Source organism: Dipodomys merriami, unplaced genomic scaffold (genome assembly GCF_024711535.1).
Source record: "Dipodomys merriami isolate MVZ:Mamm:240054 unplaced genomic scaffold, mDipMer1.0.p SCAF_12, whole genome shotgun sequence".
NCBI lineage: Eukaryota > Metazoa > Chordata > Mammalia > Rodentia > Heteromyidae > Dipodomys > Dipodomys merriami.
In genome coordinates this window covers 5,481,806-5,506,905 of record NW_027202493.1, presented here as the reverse complement: position 1 = coordinate 5,506,905, position 25,100 = coordinate 5,481,806, and the positions used below count along the sequence as shown (strand labels likewise).

The window sequence follows — 25,100 nt, the reverse complement described above, 5'->3', positions numbered from 1 at the left end:
CTGAGGCTTTGAAGGCAGATCCACCCCTTAATGATAAAAGTGAAGCAAATGAGAGGCCCAAAGCGGAATAAAGTAGAATTCCTTTAACATAAAACGCTACCCATCAGCTGAGCAAGTTCACATCACTGCCTATTGATTATGTGCTATCTGTGGTACCATGGTGTGGCTGTGAGAAGCATGGCAGGAAAGGGGTATAGGAACAACTGCATAGGCCCTTGAAGGAGCAAGTCTAATATCTTCACATCAGAGGAGGAGCCAAGTGCAGAGAAAGGAATACAACTAGGGGACACAGATACCACTCACTGTGAGATACCACTCACTCTGTGCTCTAGAACTCACAGTTGTGGAAGGGCTGGCATATCTGGGCTGGCCTCAGCCAGAAATCAAAGGAGAAGAGGATACAATAGGGAGGTAGAAAATTCTGAACTGGAAACATTTTTTTTCTGTAAAAAATGTTGTAAACTCACCAAAGGATGGTAATAGAAATGGTAATAGGGCTCAGGCCTGTAATCCTAGCTACTCAGAGCCAGCTGGGCAGAAAAGTCCTTCAGACTCTTATTTCCAACTAACTGTTAGAAAACTGGAAGTGGTACTGTGGCTCAAGAGGTTGAGCACTCACCTTGAGCTGAAGAGTGCAGGGACAGCGCCCAAGCCCAGAGTTCAAGCCCTACGACAGATCTCAAAAAAAAAAAAAAAAGAAAATAGGAAAAAGTGGAACTAGAATTCTAGTTGCTTTTAAAGGAGAAAATGTGTGTATATGTATATGTATATATATGTCACACCTGTATGTATACCTGTATGTGTATAAGGGAAACAGTTAATAGATCCAAGCATGATATAGCCAGGTGAAGGTTGCTTTTGCTTGAAAGAGAATATTCATGATAATTAGGGGAGAGAAAGAACAAAAAAAAACGAATTCAGTCACTGTGTCAGAGAACTTATTAAATGAAAATACAAGAAATGAGAACAAGAAAGAAATAAGGAAGTTACAGTTTCTTTTGCCTAAAATCAAGTTAGTATCATCCTTACCATTTACTGTTGGATACATGTCTATCCAAGGACAATATATGAAATGGATTTTTGGATTAAGGAGATAAAATAGGCACTTCATTTATTCACTCCATGCATTGACCTAGTATTGCAGTACTTCCAGAAACTGCAACTCTCAGAAAAAGTTAATAAATAAGTTAAGCAGGTGTCATTCCAAGGGCCCCATAGAAGATCAGCTTCTTAAAAAAAAAAACAAATAACAACGAAAACCAAATGCATGTAGAACTGTGTGAAATGTGCAGCTTGGGACAAGCGAATAGGGAGTCTGAGATCAGCTGGAATAGTGCGTGTTTATATCAATTTTACTTTGAAAAATCAAAGGTTATTACGCTCATTTCAGATACTAGACAGGCAACATGTCCTTGGAATAAATAGTAAGGGGAAGTGTATAGGAGCATTTTTAAAGTGTTCCCTAACAAAGTGAGTTCCTTTTTTTTTTCATTTAAAAAAATTCTAAAGTAAAGCCCTAATTTCTGTTTCAGATAATATTTTATAAAAATGGTGTGAACCAAGGTGTTGCTTACAAAGATATTTTTGAAGGCGTTTACTTTCCCGCCATCTCACTGTATAAGAGCTGCACGGTATGTATTATATCCCCCCACCCTGTGCACAGAACTCAAGGAAAGTGTGAGGATGAGTTATAGGAGAGCCATTGATTCTGCCCTAGAACAAAACACAAACAGCCTCAGTGATGGGGGAATAAATATGCTACTTCTTGTTAGGGTGCTGTTTTTATTTATTTTCACAGTATTGAGGTTTGAACTTGGGGCTCAAGTTTCATAGGCAGTCAAGGCACTCTACTATTGAGCCATACAGCCAGTCCTTTCTTTGTACTGCTTACTTTTGAGTTAGGGTCTTGCTTCTTCACCAGGCACAGACTTGGACTGCTGTTATTTAGGCTTCCTGTTGAAGAGAGATGATAAGGAGATTCATCAATATTAGTATATAATCTCATTTGCTCCACTTATACCCTAATATAATAGGTACCTTTTTGTGTTTGCTTCCTTCTTTGCCTATCCATTTTGAGATGAGGTAACCTAGGCTATCATTATACTCAATAGCCCAAGCTGGCCTTTATCTTATGATCCTCCTGCCTCAGCCTCACAAGTGCTGGGATTATAGACATGTGCTACCACACCTGACTCATTAGTACTTTCTTTTTTTTTTGTCGGTCATGGGGCTTGAACACTGGGCTTGGGTGCTGTCCTTGTGCTCCTCAGCTCAAAGGGGAACGCTCTACTGCTTGAGCCACAGCGCCACCTCTGAGTTTTCTAGTGGTTTATTGGGAATAAGAGTCTCACAGACTTTCCTGCCTGGTCTGGCTTTGAACCGTGATTCTCAGATCTCAGCCTCCTGAGTAGCTAAGATTACAGACATGAGCCACCAGTGCCTGGCTACTCATGAGTACCTTGAAATGAACATTTTTGCACATGGATCACTCTTGTCTTTCACAGGTGGCTAAGATCAGAAGGACTGAGATTTTTCTGGCAAGCTTGAGTTAAAAAATTCTTAAGATTTTATCTCAACAGAAAAGGCTGGGCATGGTAGCACATACCTGTCTTCCTAGCTATAGTAGGAAGCCTAAATAGTAGGATTGTGTATCTGTGCCAGCCTGAGCTAAAAGCAAGACCCTGTCTCACTAACCAGAGCAAAAGGACTGGAAGTATGTTTCAAGTAAAAGGTGCTTGCCTAGCAAGTTTGAAACCCTGAGTTCAAGCCTAAATACTGCCTTCCAAAAAAGGAACAGAGGCAAACATTTTCCTATGTCAAATTAACTTTTCAGCCAGCCATGATAGCTAAGGCTAGAATCACAAGTTCTAGGCTAATCTGGGCTATGTCTTATAAAAAAGGCTAGTCAGTAGTACTGCATGTAATGGAGGTAAGAGGATTGCAGTTTTAGGCCATCCTATGCAAAAATGAGCCCTAGACCCTATCTGTTAAACAAAAAGCAAAAGAACAAAGGTGGTTGGGGGATGGGGTAGCCTGTGGTGCCTCGTATAGAGTGGTTACTAGAAATTGCAAGGCCCTAATGCTTGCTTGGTAAGAAATGTATGCATTATCCTGCCCATGTAATTGTAGCCCCTCTGTACAGTATGTTCTCAAATAAAATAAAATAATATTAAAAAAAAAAAAAAAAGAAATTGCAAGGCCCTGAGTTTAATCCCCAGAACTGGAGGGAGGAAAGTAATTTTTAAAAATTTTCCCCTCATGTCTGCCTGAATTGAATTTATTCTAGGTTTCCATTAACTTTGGCCCGTGCTTCAAGTATCCTCCAAAGGACCTCTCTTACCACCCCGTGAGTAACATTAAACTGTGCACCAGCATCTTCAGCATGTTCCTTGCTGAGGCTTTTTTAATCACCCATTTTCCTATTTTCTTTTCTTCCTGCAGATGAGTGACATGGGCTGGGGCGCTGTGGTAGAACACACGCTGGCTGATGTCTTATATCATGTAGAGACAGAAGTGGATGGGAGGCGCAGCCCCCCCTGGGAACCTTGACTCATCCCTCTTGGTATCCACCTGGACTGAGAAGCAAGACTGAGGTTTTTGTTTTTCAATTGAAAACTCTTCTCCCAAAGATACTGAAAAAGCTGCCTACTTTCAGCAGGTTAAAAAATAGGACTGAGGGAGATCCCCTGCCCTTCAGCAATTCCCTCCCCAATTCCAATGATGGCTCTTACTTTGTATGCCATTAAGCCATCAGCTGCTGACCCCTAGGGTCCCATGAACTCCCTGTGAAACTGGTGCTGTACCACATCCCTGTCAGGTGGGATTTGTTACCCTGATATGTTTTCTAAGGAGTGAATTGTCTTGTCCAAGCAGCTAACTAACTAAAAGCTATTTCCTTGTGTGGCCATTGACTCCATCCCACCTGATTGCCATGTAGGTGGTGAGCCTATTTCTGAGAATAGCTGAAATCAGTGGCTATACATTCCAAATCCATCAATTAAAAGCTGTTTCTTTTTGGTGAAGGGTTTGCGAATCTCTGAAACTACGAGTCTTTAGAACTATAATTTTGAAAAGATTTTGCCTGCAACTTTAACAACTAGAATTCTTCCCAAATAAAACTTGTTTTCAAGTTTATGTGGCACTGGCTTCCCTTTAGAGGTTGAGTTCCTCTTAGCAACAAAGTCAGAGGTGTGAGCAGCACTGTTCAGAAGAAATATATTTCTCATCTATAGCTCTCATTCTTACTGGCCAAATCAAGCATCCTCTACATGCTGTGAAAATTGGAATCTTAAGCTGGTAGAATCTTAATTTAAAAGAGTGTGTTGGAGTTGAGTATCCATGACTCACATCTGTAATCCTAGCTCCTCACAAAACTGAAATCTGAGGATCTCCATTTGAAGTGGATTGCAAGCAGACAAATCTCCGGCTTTTTTTTTTTTTGGCTATGGGGCTTGAACTCAGGTTCTGGGCATTGTTCATGAGCTCTTTGGCTAGTGCTCTACCACTTTGCGCCACAGTGACACTTCTAGATCTGAGGCTTTTATCTCCTATTAGCCAACAAAAGGCTAGAAACCTTGAGTTCACCACCAGTACCAGTACCAACACACACACACACACACACACACAAACACACACACACACACACACACACGTGAATTGTCTTCCTCGTGTTGATCTGCAGACTATTTCCCTTCCTAGCTTATTATCTTCCTGTGATACTAGCTGGTGATTAAAGTGCAATTTTTTCAGGGCTGGAAGCATGACCTATGTGTCAGGATAGTTGGCCCTGAGTTCTAACTCCAGTACTACCAAAAATATACCAAACCCTAAAAACTAGAAGGAAAAATGAAATGAGATTTCCTTAGGGATGTTTTTTTATAGCTTTCCCATCTTTGAGTATGTGTGTGCACACAAATGCGTGTGTGCATACATGTGCCCATATTGGGACTTGAACTTGGGGCTTAAGTCTAATGCTGTACAACTTGAGCCACAGCTCCTCTTCCAGCTTTTTTTTTTTTTAATTGTGAAAATACTGTACAGAGGGGTTACAATTACCTGGGCAAGATAATGAGTACATTTCTTATCAAGCATTGAAGCCTCCTCCTCTGTTTCCCCTTCCCATCCTCCCCCTGCCCCCCCCACCCAATCCTCCCCGCTCCTGCTCTCTTCCAGCTTTTTAGTGGTTAATTGCAGACAAGAATCTTACCAACTTTCCTGCCCAGGCTGGCTTCAAACCAAGATCCTCAAATCTCAACCCCTTGAGTAGCTAGGATTACAGGTGTGGGCCACAGGCACCCAACCCTGTTTTAATTCTTCAGTCTAGTGGCAAATGCAGCTCTCCAGGATTGCCCAAATAATCTTCATGTAACTTCCACCTAAGTTACACCAGGATCTAGGTGATAGATTGCCACAGAATCACCATTTATCATGCCTATTGCTCTTCTGAATATGTTATTTACCTTTCCCTGTATAAGAAATTGCTGAGGGCTGGGAATGTGGCTTAGTGGTAGAGTGCTTGCGTAGCATGCTTGAAGCTCTGGGTTTGATTCCTCAGTACCACGTAAACAGGAGAAAAAGAAAAGGCGGAAGTGGTGCTGTGGCTCAAGTGATAGAGTGCTAGCCTTGAGCAAAAAAACAAGCTCATGGACACCCAGACCTTGAGTTCAAGCCCCAGGACTGGCAAAAAAAAAGAAAGAACTCTCCCAGATTGCAAGTGAATATTATCCTCATACAACAGAACTGACTAATGTATTTGTCTCATAGTGAATCACCCAGGATCCTTGTTTTTGTCCATTCTGTATGCTAACAGAAATCCTAATACAAATGCAGATTCATTGTGGAATGAAATATAAGATATTAGATTCTGGGGCTGGGAAGGTTCAGTGGTAGAGTGCTTGCCTTGCATGCATGAGGCCCTGGGTTCCATTCCTCAGCACCACATAAGCAAAAAGATAAAAGCTGGAAGTGGTGCTGTGGCTCAAGTGGTAGAGGGCTAGCCTTGAGCTGAAGAGCTTAGGGACAGCTCCCAGGCCCAGAGTTCAGGCCCCATGACCGGACCCCCACCCCCCAAAAAAAGATAATTAGATTCTACATACTTAATTTTTTTTTCGGTCATGCGGCCTGAACTCTGGGCCTGGGCACTGCCCCTGAGCAGTTCATCTCAAGGCTAGAGCTCTACCACTTGAGCCACTGCGCCACATCTGGCTTCTCTCTCTCTCTCTCTCTCTCTCTCTCTCTCTCTCTCTCTCTCTCTCTCTCTCTTCTCTCTCCCCCTCTCTCCTCTCTCTCCCTCCTCTCTCTCTCCTCTCTCCTCTCTCCTCTCTCTCTCCTCTCTCCTCTCTCCCCGCTCTCTCTCTCTCTCTCTCTCTCTCGACAGTGCCCCAGCCCTGAAGAAAAAATCACAGAATGTAATTTTCTTGTTAATATTCCACGTTGCAGAAGTGATAGAAAATGTGGATGTACTAATTAGGTTGTTTTGTAGGGCTTGGAGAATACCTACCTACTCACCATCTTAACTCATTAAATAATGTAATCAGATTATCAGTGACAACTTGTTTATTCAGCTACAAAATAAAACAAGTAGGAAATATCTCCCCAGACCCACAAAGACACAGTTACATAGTTTGAAAGAGCAGATTTTAATTCAGCTTAAAATGATGTTTGTTGAAAATCGTGTCAGTTTTTCCTCTTAAAAGCTGACAACATAAATTTTCCTTCCAATATTTAAGGATCTTTAATCAAGTGATTAGCCAGTAGTGCTTATGAATTGTTGTAGATGCTTTATACAGCTATCTTCCCTCTCAATCTCTTGGGTTAACAATAATTTCAAATGCCAAAAACAGACTTCAGAAAGAATAAATTAGAATAAATATAAAAGTTGATAAATTTTAATAAATACCAGTGTTCCCGCTACTGCTATTTTGCTCATAAATAAGCTAGAGCTCTATTACCAAAGGATGCCAGTTATTCTATACTGCCAAAAATAGAATGAAAGGCTTCAGATAGCAATACCTACATTTAGCAAAGAAACCCTATTCCAATTTATGGGGGTTTTTTGTTTTTTAACTTTCTAGATACTAGAAAAGGAAATTTGCCCTGACCTTGTTGCCCCTTCTTCCCAGGACTTCCTCTCAAAATGGCAGAATTTTAACTTTTTCAAGCAGAGATGTTGGCAGCTCCCCGCCAAATAGAAAGTTGTATAATTCTCTTACCAATTGAAATAGATAACAACAATATTAACTTTATCTTAATAATTATTGTTCAGACTCATGTCCGGTGCTATCATTTTAATTAATTAAATAAAAGTCCTAAATTATCATCTTACAGTGCCATGAATCACCTATCAGTTACGGAATTCTTTAAGAATTGATTTAGGTTTGTGCTTAGGAAAGTTGTTCAATTTTCTGGTAGCTTTTTTTTGGTAACAGTTTCTAAATAAAAGACATAGGTCTCCAATAGTTCTTCCTTTTAATAAGATAGGAGATTTAGTTAAACCATTAGATTAATTTAACAGAACTTCTCTAATACAAAATTGTAACCTATTAAAATGGATTTTTTTCCTTTTAGGAGTAGGACTTTAAACAAGTACAGACTGAAGTCTTCATGGTATTTGTGATTCTTTATTCTGACTGGTGCTGATAGAATAAATAAACTCAGTTTGTCTTATATTTATCTGTAGAGAATACACTATGAAATATCTTCTGTTGGGAGTTGTTTATGTGGTGTAGCCCTGGACCACCTTAGCAGAGGGGCAGAAGGTTGCTGGCACGCTGGTATAACCCTCCTAATCCACAAACTGCCTATGGGGAATGTGGTTCTTGAGCCCATAAGGTAATGGTTTCTAGTCCTGCATATCCCTCCCTCCTGTATGAGCCATTCAGATTTTTTAAATGTTTTTAGGTGGACATGTAAGGGCTCAGAAGAAAGTTAATAAGTTCCTTGGGAATTTTTTGTTTGTTTGGTTGGTTGGTTGTTGTTTTGTCTGTTGTGGGGCTTGAACTCTAGGCTTGGGTGCTGTCCCTCAGCTCTTCAGCTTAAGGTGAGCACTCTACCGCATGAGCCACAGCACCACTTCTGGTTTTCTGGTGATTAATTAGAGTCTCACGGACTTTTCTGCCCAGATTGGCTTTGAACTGTGATCCTCAGATCTCAGCCTCCTGAGTAGCTAAGATTACAGGTGTGAGCCACATGCACCTGGCCCCTTGGGAGGAGTCCTAATGTCTTACTCTTACACTCTGCCACCCTTCCATTGTTGCTAGATGGTGATCCTCAACAGATTCACAGGCTTCTCACAGGAAGTTCCTGGTGCTTAGGCAGGCCAGTCAGAAGGGTAGTCCAGCCCTAACACCGAGCCTCAGCGGCAGGTCTGGACTCCAGGTGCTTGCGCAGGTGCTTGGCAAACTCCATCTGGGTCTGTGATAAGACCTGATTGATGATAGTCTTTGGCAGCCACCCCTAGAGTAGAAGATAAGAGCATTTTGCCATTTTGTGGGTACTGTTCTACACCTTTGCAGCCAGTCACAAACATTTATAGGTGCAACCTTGGAGTTGTCACACCACAGTCACAGACAGTACCACTTTGCTGTTCTGCTTCTGTGATAGTGTCAAAAGCATAGAATTTGCTGTCAAGGTAGAATCCAGCCCTGTTTTCCAAGCTAGAGGACTCTGAGGAACTTACATGACCTTTCTCACACTTAAGAGTCCTGGGCTTAATGTTGCCTTCTTCTAAATCATAGTTGTAGACTAAAATAACTGCTTTTTGGTTTTTGGTTTTTTTTTTTTTCTTTTTCTTTTGGAGACTGGGTCTCCGACTGTGGCTCAAGTTTGCTCAGCCTGTGTACCCAGGCCGCTCTTACTCTTGCTTCTCCTGTCTGAGTACTGGGGTTACAGAACCAGCAATAGCTCCTTGACTTTTTAGAACTGAAATTTGATAGAAGAGGTAAAAGCAAGCCATTGTAGGCTTCCAAGATGGTGGATGGCACTTGGACCATACTCCACTTCCTTGCCTGTTCCAACAACCTGTGATTCTATCAAAATAGGAAGGCCAGGTAGCTCACACCTGTAGCCATAGCTACTCAGGAAGCTGAGATCTGAGGATTGCTGTTCAAAGCTAAACTGGGCAGAAAAATCCTTGAGGCTGTCTCCAGTTAACTAGCAAAAGGGCTGAACCGCAGGTGTGGCTCGAGTAGTAGAGCACCAGCTGTGTGCGAAATAATCAAGTGGGAGCTTGAGGCCCTGAGTACCAGAAACTGGCAGAAGGAAGGGAATTCTTCATGTTCTACTTAGAAGAAGGAAGAGCCTGTTTCACTACCACCTCTCCCCAAAGCCATTTCCCATGTTTCTCACCTTGAGGTCAATACTGAGCAGCCAAGTAAGTTTGGTCTTTGAAGGACTTCCAGCTAGTGGGTGAAGCACCATGCAGGTGGGACCATGCTCGGCTCTGGCAAAGGAAGAGAAGTCATCAGGAAGACAAATCGGAGTTCTTACCCTGACAAATTATACTAACTACATTTCTTGAGTACCTTGTCTATTTAATTTCATCTGATTGTCTATTTAATTTCATTTGATACCCTTTACCAAGAGTAATAGTAGTTGGCACGGCTGCCAGCTCATTAGAACAAAGGTTGGAAGTAACTGAAGGCCCTTTGGTTGATAACTGGAGAGATAGGGATAGGGAACTTAGGAAACTCAGATGGCTTCAGTGTCCTAAGGGGTATGGATTTTTTTTCTTCTTTTTGTGCCAGTACTGAAGCTTGAACTTGGCCTTGTACCATTAGATTTATTTTTTTTTTTTGAAGGCTGGAGCTCTACCACTTGAGCCATACCTCCAGTTCCAGCTTTTGTGCTGGTTAATTGGAGATAAAGAGGCTTAGGTTGTTAGTTTTTTCTGCCTGAGCTAGCTTTGAACCATGACCCTTACTTTGATCATTAGGATTAGCTAGGATTATAGGTATGAGCCATGGTGCTCAGCTGTTTCAATATTTTAATTATCAGTATTGCTGTATCTAGAGTACCAGCTGGACTTCAGCCTGCCTTTTGCTTTGGAAAATTATGATGGTCCTGAACTTCTTGGAAGAGTTAGAACAAACTAGTTAGCTGATGAAATGGAACCATTGTGGTCTTTCTCACTTAGGAAGATGGCTCTTTTTGTAAAAGGAAGCTGAGGGTAGGCTAGTTTGGAGCTGGGTTTCAGACCACAGCGAGAGTACATATACATTAGTCTGTGTTAGGAGAAGGGAGTTTGGAGGCTGCTGTAATTACCTGATGACACCTTTCTGCTCAGGCATCTCTCCAAATTGTGTGGCCATGCCTGCCAGCACACAGGTGGAGCCTCGGCGCTTGGCACAGCGCACACTCACAAAATCACGGGGCCCCACCAGGTTTCCTGCAGCTTCTGCAGCCAGCTCATGGGTGATAACTGTGTCTTTTCCAATCCTCTGCAGGACCTAGAAAATCACAGGGAGCTAGTCACAGCCAGTGCTGGAGCTGAGCACCACCCACAGCATGGAGACTCTTTGACCTGCCGGCCTTTCAGACTGGTCTTTCTCATGGTCCCTGCTACTTATACCTGAGCTTTTCTCACCTTGATCTCCTTGACATTAGGGTTCCACTCTCCCATTGCCTCCATGCGTTCCACCAGTTCTTCATAGAGCCTGTCCAAGGGCTGGTCCACCACCACCTCCAACCGGAACACTTTGCCTACATCCGGGATCATCTTACTCAGTACTTTGTCCCCATTTTCCTGTCAGGGAGAGAAAGGAATCCCCAGGGTTAAGGTTAGAGAAAAATATTCCTAGTCAGGTCTCAGACATTACCAGCCAAGATAGAAGGGGACTTGTGAAGGCTTACTATTGTCCCAACACCCAGAAGGCTGAAGCAGCAGGACCATGAATTCGAGGATAGCCTGGGCTACATGGACTCTCTTGAGCCAAAAAAAAAAAAGTTAAAGCTGAATATGGGGGCACCTGGATCTCTGTCTGGTTAGGATTTTATGTAAGAAGTCACTGCTACACCAAGCCTCACACATCTGGCTGGAGACTCACCTGCCCCAGCCTCCATCCCACCTCTTTTTTTCTTGGTGAAATACTGGTGGTGTAAATAGGTCCAACTGAAAAGCCCTACACATGACTTCAGAAGATCCTGAAAGAGACCAGAAAAATCTGGTCTCCAGTTAATTTGTATATATAGAATGTTGATCTTCAATGATGTTTTTGGCCGGAGGGGGGGGGGGGGGCGGACACAGAGGCAGACTATAGGCTCATACCGATAGTCCTAGCTACCCGGGAGACTAAAATCTGAGAATTGCAGTTCAAAGCTAACATGGCAGGCAAGTCTATGAGACTTATCTCTGATTAAATCACAGAAAAAGCTGGATGTGGCACTGTAGTTCAGTTGGTAGAGTGCTAGCCTTGAGCAGAAGGAGCTCAGGGCCAGTGTCTAGACACAGGTTTCAAGCCTCAGGACCGGCCAGGAAAAAAAAAAAAATTGGAAGTGAAGCTGGGGCTCACATGGTAGAGCCCTAATTATATGGGAAAAAAGCTCCAGGATAGCACTCATGATGTGAATTCAAGCCCCAGGACTGGAACAACAACAATGATTGTATTTTGTTACTTAAATATACTGTTCCACAGCAGAAGAATGTGGGGCCAAAGATAAATCAAGGACTTCTAGATGAAAGCAGTGCTGAGCCTAGATCCCAGTTTCTTAACTCCTAAATATTATCTCTGTAACTGAGAACTTGAGCAAGAAGGTGTTTCATCTGAACTAGAGGTAATAACAGCACAGGACCTTTTGCTGAAGATAAGGCTACCAAAGTCCCCAATAATAGACCCACTTGCTAACCTGAGTCTTAATGCTTGATCCCAGTGAGGGTGAAGCACTGAAAGAGGCGAGGGCCCCAGGAAGCTGTGGGCTACCTCTATTCTAGTCCATCCCTGCAATCTTACACATGGCCTGGTTTACACAGGACAAGATGCCTGGTGATACTATAGAGATGATGAGCGCTTTTGTTAAACTGAGTCCACATTATATGGGCTCCACTAGCTAAGAAGATAGGGAAGACTAGGTGCCAGTGGCTCACATCTGTAATTCTAGCTACTCAGGAGGCTGAGATTTGAGGATCATGGTTCAAAGCCAGTCCAGGCAGGAAAGTTTATAAAACTTTTACCTCCAGTAAACCACCAAAAAGCCAGAAGTTGAGCTGTGGCTCAAATGGTAGAATATTGAACAAAAAACTCAGAGTAGCCAGGACCTGAGTCTAAGCCCCAGTAGTGGCATAAGCACAAAATCTTATGGTGAAGAGAGATTGTTGGAGGTTTTGAGGCTTACCTTGCTGCCCAGAGACTAGTACATGAAGCAGGAGTCCCTGGAGCAGCCCTAGCTGGTCTTGAGGATGGCAGGGGATGGATCAGGAAGAGCAAGTTTCTCCACACACCCCTTACCTGCTGGTTCTCCTTCTTCCAGCCCTCCTGGTTGCTGAGGATGCCCAGGGCCTTCTGCATGGCCGCCTCTCCCTGCTGGATATAGGCCAGCTCCTGATCACTGTAGAGAGTCTCTTCCAGCCGAGAACCTGAATATATAGCCAATGAGAGACAGTGTCCTTCCTTTCCCTATGCTTGCACCCCTCTGATCTCTGGGTGTATTTGTTCCCCCCATGAAGAGCCAGACCAAAGCTGTAGACAGTGGAGATGCAGGTTTGGCTTTGAGAACTCTTAAGATGGGAATATCCTCTTAAAGTGGGAAGTGAAGGATAGGAGGGAGTCTGAGCCTCAATGTCATACACAAGAGTTTCTGCAATGTCAGAAGCCCAGAAGCCTCATCACTCACCAAGTAGAGAGCTCCGCCGATGTCGAACCTGGTTAATCCATGCAGCACTGGGGTCTCCCAGGGCTCTCCGGTTCAGCTCCTGACCAATGGCCAGCATAGCTTGGTGCCTCAACCCTGCAGAGAGGGAAGGAAATTCATATCATCTAGATGAGAGAAAGGACTTGCTTAGGAACTGATTCTTGGTAGGGATCTGAACTGGGGCCAGATAGGCAGTTTCTCAGTTCAGTACTTCTTATACTACAACACTTCCAGGGCTCAGGTAATTACCTCAGGGCAGGAGGGTCAGGTTAGCCCTGCTCAGAGGCAAGGCTGTACCATAGCTGCTGCAGTTTTAAGTCTATCAGAAAAGTCCTGCTGCAGAAGAATACCAGACCCTCTCCTCTGAAGCTCAGACCTTTGCAGGAGGAAGCTACATCTGAGTTTATAATCCTAGCTACTCAGAAGGCTGAGGTTGAGGATCTCGATTTGAAGCCAACCCAGGCAGGAAAGTCTCTTAAGACGCCTATCTCCACCGAACTACCAAAAATGACAGAAGTTGGGCTGGGAATGTGGCTTAGTGGTAGAGTGCTTGCCTAGCATGCACAAAGGCCTGGGTTTGATTGCTTAGTACCACATAAACAGATAAAAGCCAGAAGTGGTGCTGTAGGCTCAAGTGGTAGAATGCTAGCTTTGAGTAAAAGAAGCTCGGGACAGTGCCCAGGCCTCGAGTTCAATCCCCAGGACTGACAAAAATGCCAGAAGTGGAGCTGTGGTTCAAATGGTAGAGTGCTAGCCTTGAGCAAAAGAAGCTCGAGGCAGAGTCTAGGCCCAAAGTTCAAGCTCCAGGACTCTCTCTCTCTCTCTCTCTCTCTCTCTCTCTCTCTCTCTCTCTCTCTCTCTCTCTCTCTCTCTCTCTCTCTCTCTCTCTCTCTCTCTCTCTCTGTGTGTATCACACACACACACACACACACACACTTGAGTGCCACAGAAGTAGCACAGAGTGGTTGCTTCTACTCTTCCTAGCTGTACAGTGAAAATACTCCCCTGCCCACCAATTTTCACTTTTTGCATTGCTCTTCTGCTGACTCACGTGCCTTTTTCTCCTCTTGCTCCTCTATCCTTCCAGTATCTCAGGATTGCCAACATTGCTTCTTGGACTCAAGGCTGGCCTCTACCTCTATTATTGTGGCCAAGACTTTTTTTAAATCAGGCCCTGAAGGCAGGCAGGCAGAGGTAGTTTCATATGGATGTGTGTGTGTTTGTATGGCTTTTTTGCTTAAAGCTAGCACTCTGCCATTTGAACCCACAGCTCTACTTCCAGCTTTTTTTTGGGGGGGGGGCAGTGGTGGCAGAGAAGAAGTAGTTTATTGGCAATAACAGTCTCATGGACGGGGCTAAGAAGGTGGCTCAGTGGTAGAGTGCTTGCCTTGCATGCATGAGGCCCTGGGTTCAATTCCTCAGCACCACATAAGCCGAAAGAAAAAAAAGCCGGGAGTGGTGCTATGGCTCAAGTGGTAGAGCGCTAGCCTTGAGCTGAAGAGCTGAGGGACAGTGCCCAGGCCCAGAGTTCAGGCCCCACGACCGGACCCCCCCCCAAAAAAAAAGAAGAGTCTCATGGACTCAGAGGTAGTTTAAGCTCAATTAAAGCCCTAGAGTAGAGACTAGAAGTTATAGAATCTGAGCAGGACATATACAACTTAGTATCCAGTCCTGTTCTCCCAGAGGGAAGACAGATCCAGGGAGGAAGAGACTTGCTGAGGCTCCCACAGTAAGAAGCACACAATTGAGACCACAGTTTAATAGACCTGCCCCACTGTCCATGGTATGCCCTGAGACTAGCCAGCACCAAGAATGCCTCCTGCATCCAGGGACCCACTCACCTTTCATGTTGCGCATGTGTCTGTAGGAGCTCCCAGCACACAGCTTAAACGTTGCTAGAAGCATGTTCTCCTGGCCTATGCAGTGGTGGTGGTGGTAATGGTGGTAATTGTGCTGGGCCGCTGCTCTCAAGGGTGGCCTCTTTGTTCTTCCTGAGCCACTCAAGGTCCACCTGCAGCTGCTGCCTGATCATGTACTCTGCACTTTAAATGCCTCCAGCTGAAGGCTGCGCATCATCACCAGGAGATAAAAAAGCCATCACTCACTGCACAGAGGCAGGGGTCAAGGATAGAGTATTGCCTCATGCTGCTGTGTTGGCCATTTGTGGGGAGTGGGGGAGGAGCATTCGTAGAAAGGAAAGGCCTGTGCCAGGCACAGTAGATGGAGGAGAAAATCACAGAGACTGCTGAGCTGGTGAAACTTGATAAAGGGTAGATAGCACTTCTCTCTCTTTTTTTTGGGGGGGGGGTCCGGTCGTGGGGCTTGAACTCTGGGCCTGGGCGCTGTCCCTCAGCTCTTCAGCTCAAGGCTAGCACTCTACCACTTGAGCCACAGCACCACTTCCAGCTTTTTCTTTTCTGCTTGTGTGGTGCTGAGGAATTGAACCCATGGCCCCAAGCATGCAAGGCAAGCGCTCTACCACTGAGCCACCTTCCCAGACCAGATAGCACTTCTCTAAGTTTTAAAATTCAGACTTTAAGGCTTGTTCTCAAGCTCCAGATAAAGCAGGTATGGAACTGAGGCTAAGCTACCAATTGCAAAGAAATGCCCAGCTGATTGCCATGGACCACCCACTGCCCCTTGAGGATCATTGCCCAGGAGAGTGAGCCAGAGTGATGCCTAGAGAAAGGAGTCAATGCCACTAAGGGCCTTCTGGACTCCTGTTCTTACAGATGGGAGCCTTAACATCCAGAAGATAGAAACAACTGGTGTTCAGGGTCACACAGATGGTAGTAAACCTAAGGTCTAAGTCCTAAGGCCTTCAATTCATCTGAACATGGCTTAGGTACCATTTGTGATTGACAACCTCCTTTACCAAGGCCCCATCCGGAATTAGTTCTTTTCTCTGGGGTTTGTGCTGGAGCAGATATAACCTCTGCTCCCAAAGCAGAGGGTATCCTTGACTTAGGCCACACTTCGTTCCTTTCCTCACAACTGAGGCTTTGTGAACTATGCTATGGGGCTTGGCATATATACAAAATTTCATCTCAGACTTCTCAGCTTGGGGACCTTGTGGTACTAAGCAAGGACTCTTGAGGCCTCCAACTTGCCTTTCTCAGTCCCAGACATACACATAAGCAGATCACACTGCTCTAACATTTTTTTTTTTTTTGGTTGGCCTGAGCACTGGTCCCTGGACACTTTTGCTCAAGGCTAGCCTTAATGCTGTACCACTGTGAGCCACAGCACCACTTCCAGTTTTTCTGGTGGTTACTTGGAATTAAGAGTCTATGGACTTTCCTGCCCAGGATGGCTTCAAACTGCAATCCTCAGATCTCAGCTTCTTGAGTAGCTAGGATTACAGGCGTGAGCTACCAGTACCTGGCTTTCCATTTCCTCTAAGAGTGTCCTTAAGGCTACTATTAAGCCAGATTAAAAAAAAAAAAGCCAGATAGACTTGGCAAGAATAATGACAGTAGACAGACTCACAGCAGATTTGCTCCAGTCTGGTCCTGTCTCGTGTGTAAGTTCTGTGTCCCCCAAGACAGGAGAACTGGAAATAACATGAGTGGGCCTACCTTAAGCATCTCTATCAGATCCCTAGAAAACACAGGACAAGCACAGCAAGTCCCATGGCTCTATTTCAACCTTGGTGAGGCAGTGTAAGGCTCCGTAAGCAGCAGGTGCCTGAAGGCACAAGTCTTTCCCAACAGTCCTGTTGCAGAGTCACCTCTGAGTACTTCAGGCTTCTGGAATGGCTTGTTCGTAGGCTGGCCACGCACCCTTCCTATCAGAGCTGCTGGAGGTCAGGATCAGGATCGTTGTTTTTGTGCTCTCTTGACTGTTCTGTGCTATTGCTATCTCCCAGGGCCAACCTGTCCCCTACTCCTGGTGCTCAGCTGTCAGGGACCAGAGTGGACTCTTGCTCCTCTTTTGAGTGGCCATTTGGAGGAGCCACTAGGGGGCACCACACCTTCTGCCTTAGGAATCATTCTGATTTGAAAGAAGAGGTGAGGCTGGGGGGGGGGGAGATGGTGGGAAGTGGGGGGTGGTTGTTGAGGGATAGGCAGTGCAGATAATGTTCAAGGTCCTGCTGTTGCCATCCTATGGGGAATTATGGCACTCTGATGAAGGAGGGGAAGTATGGGCTGATTGGCATACTGAGGCAAGTAGTTGTTACTGATGTCAGAGGCTGAATTGACTCAGACAGGGTGTGCTGAGTGACCTCCAGTGCCAAGGCTCCCATCCTTTCTTCATTCCTCCAGCGATGAGTTAACTCTTGCTGTGCCTCTGGACAGGACGGCTGGAGTCAGGTGTGGAATGTGTGGTTTCTGAACATGGTTGAGATTCAACCCTGCTTTTATTTCGGGCTGGAAGGCAGGAGGGTAGGGGATTCTGAAGTTTGAACTGAGGGACTGGGCTCTGTCCCTGAGTGTTTTGTGGGGGTTTTTGTTGTTGTTGTTGTTGTTGTTTTTGCCGGTTATGAGGTCTGAACTCGGCCTGGGCGCTGTCCCTCAGCTCTTCAGCTCAAGGCTAACACTCTACCACTTAAGCCACAGCACCACTTCTGGCTTTTTCTGCTTATGTGGTACTAAGGAATCAAACCCAGGGCAAGCACTCTATCACTGAGCCACCTTCACAGCCCCTGTTTGTTTGGTTAAGGATAGCACTCTACCACTTAAGCCACAGCTCTACTTCTGGCTCTTTCACTAAGTCTCATGGACTTTCTTGCCCTGGCTGGCTTTGAACCACAATTCTCAGATCTCAGCCTCCTGAGTAGCTAGAATTACACAATATGCCCCACTTTCAGCTCTGCTTTTTTTTTTTTTTTTTAGCTCTTCTATGTACTTTATTTTTTTTCTTTTTTTTTTATTGTAAAGATACTATACAGAGGGTTACAGTTACATGAGTGAGGTAATGAGTACACTTCCTCTTGAACATTGTTACCCCCTCCATTGTTTTCCCCCTACCATCCCCTCCCTCCCTCCCTTCCCTGAGGTTCTTTTTTTTTTTTGTGATTAAGTGATTACATAATTTCCCGAATTTCACAGTATTGTGGAATAATGATGCTCATTTAAAGTCACAAGTTCATTCTAACTTTCCTGGAGCAAATTGTCTATTACAGTCTGTAACATATAACGGTGTTCACGTGTTATACACCATATATGTGATCAGCAGCGTGGGGATATTTAGTAGTGGTTCAACCAGATGAGTGGGAGTTCTTTGTTTCTTAAGTCCTGTTAGTTTTGTCGTATCACCTAACATTTTGGATTTAGCATCCACTTATCAGGGAGACCATGTACTGTTTGTCTCTTCGTTCTTGGCTTACCTCGCTCAACATGATTCCTTCTAGCTCCATCCATTTCCCTGCAAATGCCATTATTTTGTCATTTCTAATGGCTGCATAATATTCCATTGTGTATAGATACCACAATTTTTGGATCCATTCATCTGTGGTGGGGCATCTGGGTTGTTTCCATATCCTAGCTATTGTGAACAATTCAGCTCTGCTTTTTGATGAGGGCAGATTTGAAGAAAGTAGGAGAGGACCACCTCAGGTTAGGGGGAAAGAGGCAGAGCTTTAGAGCAGGAAAGGGGATCCACTCCATTCATTCATTCATTCATTCATCAAACATATAGGAATATCCATGGTGTAGCTTTATAGTTATGACTCCATGAATGGATCATATAACACAGCACAAACAGTTGTAGAGTTGTTGAGAGGCTCAGGAAATATAGAGGATAGCACACCTGATTCCAGGAAGAAGGGAAAGAGGGAGGGGTGAGGGAGAGTCACAGAAAGAAGGCCTCATTGAAGAATCAACTTTGGAATTTCACTTGGGAAGTATGATTAGGAGACTACTAGCTTTATGGCAGAAGATGATGTGTTTGGAGGATACAGGGGAAGTGAGAGTATTCCAGGTAAAGTAAATGGCCAAGAGCAGGGAGAAAGGCCCTGAGGTTTGATGGCTAACTATCTTGGGCACTTGGATTGCGCACTGTAGCTGTGGGTTTGGTGGGATGTTTGCAGGATGTGGTGGGAGAAATGGGCAGAGTTGAGAGTAGGAAGGGTGGAGTGGAGAGGCTTCTGGGCAGGTTCCAGTGAGGCAAATACTGCTGGAGGAGGAGAGCAACAGCACCCACCTCTCAGGTTTTCTGGCCTGCTTATGTAGGAAAGCCCGGGTGCTGTGTTCATCCCTCCAGGGATGAGTTCACCACTTCACAAGTGGCAGTCACACACTTGTTTGCTTGGATAGCAGGAATGTCTTTCATAAATTCTTCCAGAGTAGACTTGAGGTCCAAAGGAGGCAACAGTACATCAAGAGCCTCAAGATGAAGCCTCAGCTTTTTGCTGAGGCTTTGTGTGTGTGAGAGAGAGAGGCGGGTGTGGGGGGGGGAGAGGGAGAGAGAGAGGGAGACTTGAACTCAGAGCCTCAATCTCTTCCTTGGCTTTTTTGCTGAAGGCTAGTGTTCTACCACTTGAACCATGGCTCCACTTCCATCCTTTTTTTTTTTTTTTTTTGGAGGTAAGAGTTTCATAGACGTTTCTACCTAGGGTGTCAGATCTCACCCTTCTGAATAGTTAGGATTATGGGTATGAACTAACAGCATCCAGCAAGCCTCAGCTTGTTTAGAACAATCCTGAGGTCTTCTAAATTCTCACCCTGGTCTTTATCTCCAGCAGCAATATGCACATACCTGAGGGGCCCCAGCCTGCATCAGGCCCACTTCCAAGGTAGCCAAATGATTATCATCCCTACCAGGCTTCTCCCTGTATCCCACTTTACCTAACTATTTAGAATTCAAAACCTTTCTCCCTTCTTTCCTCCCTCTCTCCCTCCCTCCATTCTTACACTGTGGAGTTCTAGCTAGCCAGCATCCTCCTTCTGAACTTGGTATAGGTGTGAATAATCACACAAGGCTTTGGTATATTTCCTTTTGGATTTTCTTACTGAATACTTATTACAGTAGCAATAAGACTAATGCTAATTTCCCTCAATTTGTATCTCCACAAACATGTAAAACTGTCATGTATTTTGTATGCATAACAAATCCTAGCTTTTATTTTATTTTTATTATTATTATTTTTGGGTCCGGTCATGGGGCCTGAACTCTGGGCCTGGGCACTGTCCCTCAGCTCTTCAGCTCAAGGCTAGCACGCTACCACTTGAGCCATAGCACCACTTCCGGCTTTTTTTCCCCCTGATTATGTGGTGCTGAGGAATCGAACTCAGGGCCTCATGCATGAAAGGCAAGCGCTGTACCACTGAGCCACATTCCCAGCCCAATCCTAGCTTTTAAAAAGTAAAGTTATATACAAAACTATAAATCTATTAACATGAATTCAAAATGCATTTTACAAAGTCTGATGGATATGTAAGAAAATAATAAAGACTATTTACCACCTATTTCATATTCAATGACAAATAAATCCAAACCAATTTGTCATAATTGACATTTATAGTAAACTTTACCAAACCACAAAAAGAACATACATCTTTTTTGTAGATTTACATGGATTATTTAACAAAATAAACTCTGTATGAAGACAAAATTTTATGTCTCCACAAATTATAGGGCTGAAATTATACAAAGTATACTCTTTAAGAACAAGAAAAATAAATTATAAATAAGTATAACAAATAGCCAGTAAATATAAATCCATATGAATAATTTCCTAAGTTAACAAATGAGAGGAGAAAAGATAAATCTGTAAAGAATTACAAAGTACTCACATTCCAGCACCATTCTTAGGATGCAAGGACATGAATCAGTGAGAATGTAAGTTAATGTAGAAGACTGCTTCACAATTTCTTTTTTTTTTTTTTTTGCCAGTCATGGGGCTTGAACTCAGGGCCTGGGTATTGTCCCTGAGTATCTTTTTTTTTTTTTTGGTCGAAGGGCCTGAACTCTGGGCCTGGGCGCTGTCCCTCAGCTCTTCAGCTAAAGGCTAGCGCTCTACCACTTGGGCCACAGTGCCACTTCTGGTTTTTTTCTTTTTTGCTTATGTGGTGCTGAGGAATTGAACCCAGGGCCTCATGCATGCAAGGCAAGCACTCTACCACTGAGCCATCTTTCCAGCCCCTCCCCGAGTATCTTTTGCTCAAGACTAGCACTCTACAGCCACAGTGCCACTTCTGGCTTTTTCTATTTATGTGGTACTGAGGAATCAAACTCAGGGCTTCCTGCATGCTAGGCAAGCACTCTGTACCACAAAGGCACATTCCCAGCCCAGCAATTCCTTAAAAATATTAAAAAATATATAATCTAACCACCTAATTCCTGTTTAGTAATTAAAAATAAGAGTATGTTTCCACATAAGGTACATACTTTTAGAAAAGTGAATAGAACAGCTTTTTTTTTTTTTAGTTAGTTGTGGAGCTTGAGCTCTGGGCTTGGGTGTGGTCCCTCAGCTCTTCAGCTCAAAGCAAGCACGCTACCACTTAAGCTACAGCGCCTCTTCCAGTAACTAGGATTACAGGTGTGAGCCACCGGCTCCCAGCTCAAAATCATTATTCTGAGGAGAAGAGAGAAGAAAACAAGAAGAAAATAAAATGCATAAATAATTTTATAATTTATAAACAAATCTATAGTGAAGTCCAACCATACCCTGGGATTGGAGATAGAACCCAGTACAGTGGCTCATTCCTGTAATCCTACTGGCTCAGGAGGTAAACATCAAGGAACATAGCTCAGGGTGAATCAAGCAAGAGGTTGTTGGTAAAACATCTACCTCAAAAGATCTGGCCGGGTGCTGATGGCTCACACCTGTAATCCTAGCTACTCAGGAAGCTGACTGAGATCTGGGGATCACTTTTCAAAGCCAGCCCAGACAGGGAAGTACATGAGACTCTTACCTCCAATAACCACCAGAATACTGGAAGTGGTGCTGTGGCTCAAGTGGTAGAGCACTCACCTTGAGCTGAATTGCTCAGAGACAGCACTCAGTGCCACAGTTCAAGCCCCAGGACCGGCAAAAAAAAAAGTTCTAGCTGGGCATTTTGGGCTCTCGCCTGTAATCCTAGCTACTCAGGAGGCTAAGATCTGAGGATCCCAGTCCGAAGCCAGCCCAAGAAACAAAGATCTATGAGACTCTTATCTCCAATTAACTACCAAAATTCTGGAAGTGAACTACCAAAATTCTGGAAGTGAAGCTGTGGCTTAAGTGGCAGAGTGCTACCTTGAGCCAAAAGAAAAGAACAGGTGGGGGTGGGAAGGGATAGTGGGAAAACAATAAAGGAGGGGATAACAATGCTCCACAAGAAATGTACTCATTACCTTACTCATGTAACTGTAACCCCGCTGTACAGCATCTTTACAATAAAATTAAATTAAAAATACAAGAACAGAGATAGCACTCAGGCCATGAGTTCAGCCCCACACACACACACACATATTATTTCTACATAGTGGAGGATACCTATCAACACAGTGATATGTAAAGAAGGGCAGGAGGATTGTGATCCAGGCCACCCCTGAAGAAAATGCAAGATTCAGGCTGGGAAGGTGGCTCAGTGGTAGAGCGCTTGCCTTGCATGCTTGAAGCCCTGGGTTTGATTCCTCAGCACCACATAAGCAGAAAAAAAAAGCCGGAAGTGGTGCTGTGGCTCAAGTGGTAGAGTGCTAGCCTTGAGCTGAAGAGCTGAGGGACAGCGCCCAGGCCCAGAGTTCAAGCCCCACGACCGGACCCCCCCCCAAAAAAAAAAAAAAAGAAAGAAAAGAAAAGAAAATGCAAGATTCCACCCGAAAAGTAAAAATAAATAAATTTATGAATGAATTAATGAGAAAGGTTATGTGATTTTTATGATTGCAGACCCTCATACAGTATCAAATAATACACTTTAATGTGTAAAGCTTGTTTCAATGAAACACCATAAAGTGATTGAAAGAAAACAAAATAATAGGGCTGGGAAGGTGGCTCAGTGGTAGAGTGCTTACCTTGCATGCATGAGTCCCTGGGTTCAACTCCTCAGCACCACAAAAGCAGAAAATGCTGGTAGAGCGCTCAAGTGGTAGAGCGCTAGCCTTGAGCTGAAGAGCTGAGGGATAGCTCCCAGGCCCAGAATTCAGGCCCCAAGACCAAGAGAAAAAAATTAATAAAGCAAGGGTTGATTATTAACTACAAATAGTTGTCCCTGGAACTTTAACTTATATTCTTTTTTTTTTTCAACTTATATTCTTTCAAACGTACTGTGTATCTTCTGCACTGAGGGTGCAGTAGATAGCCTTAATTGACCCAGGCTATGACCGAAAGCATTTCAGAGGACAGGAATTCATGAAAAGAGCCACCAGAGGCCCAAGAGCTTGTACCCTAACACTCTCTTAAGACAACTCTCCAATTTGTTTCTGGGTTTTGTTTTGTTGGGGGAGGGGAGGGGTTGTTCTGGCATCCTGCCAAAAACACAACTTATTCTGTGTAAGGTACAATGACTATGCCTGGTAAGGTGTCTGTGGACAGGTGATTTCTGCAGATGCAGCCATTCCCAAGTTCCCAAGAGCAACAGAGAAGTACAGGGAAGGAAGGGACGACCAGGGGCTCAGCCCCAGTCAAGGTCATGACCACACAGTTCCTGGAGCCACGCCCACAGCACCATAGAGACTATGGGGGGATAGAGAGACCACCCTGACCCACTTCCCATTGTTCATAGAATTCTGGGCTTCAGATCCTAGCAAGAGAGTGAAGGCACGTGCCAGCGCTCGTATACCTAGGATCTTACAGCTGCGGATTGTGAGTATTGTACAGAGTTAGAAGGCGCTTTTCCATCCAGAAAGCCGACGCGGACACCGAGGCTCAGGAAGAGCAAATCCCCGGTCCCCGCGGGGGCCAGGGCGATGGGGCCCAAAGGGCAAGGCAAGCGCCACTCCAGTGCCACCAGGAGCATGCGTGAGCCCAGTGCCCGCAGAGCCGAAGGCCAGGCCACCAGGCCACCCCCCGCTGGGCCCGCCTCCACGGCGGAGGAGGTGACCCTGCGCGCGGCCTCCTCCATGGGTTCCACCCACAGGGAGCATTTATCCACCAGCTCCCTAGTGGAGGGGAGGGCCATCAGACCACCACCATCTGGTAGGCCCTCCACGACTCAGGAGGAGGCCCGACTGCGCAGGCCCTCCTCAGTGACCAGCAAGAGCCCCGGGGTCATGGAAGGCGGGGACCCCCGACCTCCATCTCGTGGGGTCTCTAGCACTGCCGTGGAGGTGCAACAGCCCAGGGCCTCCAGTTCCACCAGCAGTGCAGATCACTCCTTCTCTTCCGAGATAGTGGAGTGGGGAGGCCTCCGAAGATCACCGCCCGGAGCTGCATCCACTACCGAGGTCGAAAGATCGCCACCCAGAGCTGCATCCACTACCGAGGTCGAGGAGGTAAACCTGGGCCGAATCCCCTACAACACCGTCAAGAAAGACCCTTCCCGCGCCATCCACCCACGGAGGGCCCAAGGCCGGGTGACCAGGTCGTCCTCCTTTGGGCCTTGGCCCATCATTGAGGAGGGGTCAGATATGAACACAATCTTCCCAGTTATCACCCACCCTGTGCAAGCCCCTGAGAGGCCCCCAAAGGGAGAACCACTCAGCCGATCACCTGCTGGGGGTATCCCCCAAAAGGAGGAAGTCACCCAGGGCCAGGACCGCACCATCTCCATGACCCCTGCAATACAACGTCTCCTCAAGATGTATCAGGAAGGAGATCGCCCCACCCCTAAACTCCTGCCTGCCAGGGCCAATCGGCCAGCCCAGGACAGGACAGAATGCATGGTCTCCAACAGTGCGGTCACCAAACTCAGCCCCCTAAAGCTGGGGGGCCAGGGTGGAAATCATGTTCCCCGGGCCAAGCCCAAGGCCCGGGAAGTTCAACTTCCCAGCTCTACATCTACCCCAGTGCCTTCCTACACCGTCCATCTAGTGGGAAGCCCCCTGGCGGCAGTCCACACTGCCGGAGCCAATTTCAAACGGGCAGATACCACACTGCACCTGCCCACCATGAAGAACGGCGACACCCCACAACCCACCAAGAGCGTCCAATCCATCCATGGCCAGCGCATTAAACAAAACGCTGCCTTGGCCAAACTGGCAGCTGAGAAGGCAAAACTACGCAGGAAGGACATAGCCAAGACAGAGAACACCTGCTCTCTTGCAGTTATCGGGGTCAATGCCTCTGACATCAAGCAAAAAGCAGGGGCACTGCAAGATCTTCCGCAGCCTGCTTTCCCTCACCATAACACCCCTGAACCCTGCCCCAGCTCTGCCGAGTTCAGGTTGAGTGA

The 25,100-nt window shown here is 45.3% G+C and overlaps 2 protein-coding genes across 6 annotated transcripts in view; one reads left to right on the top strand and one right to left on the bottom strand.

Moving 5' to 3' along the window:
- Positions 1–4,134, top strand: part of Ash2l (ASH2 like, histone lysine methyltransferase complex subunit) — a 36,465-nt gene extending 32,331 nt beyond the window's left edge. For all 3 annotated transcript variants that reach the window (XM_070016178.1, XM_070016177.1, XM_070016179.1), the window contains 3 exons: positions 1,533–1,631; positions 3,287–3,346; positions 3,442–4,134. In XM_070016178.1, coding sequence (XP_069872279.1) covers positions 1,533–1,631; positions 3,287–3,346; positions 3,442–3,549 — 267 coding nt within the window. In that variant the 3' untranslated portion in view covers positions 3,550–4,134. The remainder of the gene's footprint in view (positions 1–1,532; positions 1,632–3,286; positions 3,347–3,441) is intronic.
- Star (steroidogenic acute regulatory protein) lies at positions 1,783–23,432 on the bottom strand. Of its 3 annotated transcripts, none has more exons than XR_011370754.1 (9): positions 22,783–23,432; positions 14,685–14,908; positions 12,826–12,939; positions 12,441–12,568; positions 10,583–10,741; positions 10,261–10,445; positions 9,346–9,439; positions 8,226–8,454; positions 1,783–1,953 (listed from the first exon to the last, which is right to left on the bottom strand). XR_011370754.1 is itself a non-coding variant. In XM_070016180.1 (8 exons), exons 2-8 carry the CDS (start codon positions 14,746–14,748, stop codon positions 8,341–8,343), a joined length of 858 nt encoding a protein of 285 aa, XP_069872281.1. In that variant the 5' UTR covers positions 14,749–14,908; positions 22,783–23,432; the 3' UTR covers positions 6,572–8,340. The 3 variants fall into 3 exon arrangements, 1 of the variants encoding a protein (XP_069872281.1); XR_011370755.1 differs by having other exon boundaries at positions 8,232–8,454; XM_070016180.1 differs by lacking the exon at positions 1,783–1,953 and having other exon boundaries at positions 6,572–8,454.
- Positions 23,433–25,100: the final 1,668 nt, after the last annotated feature.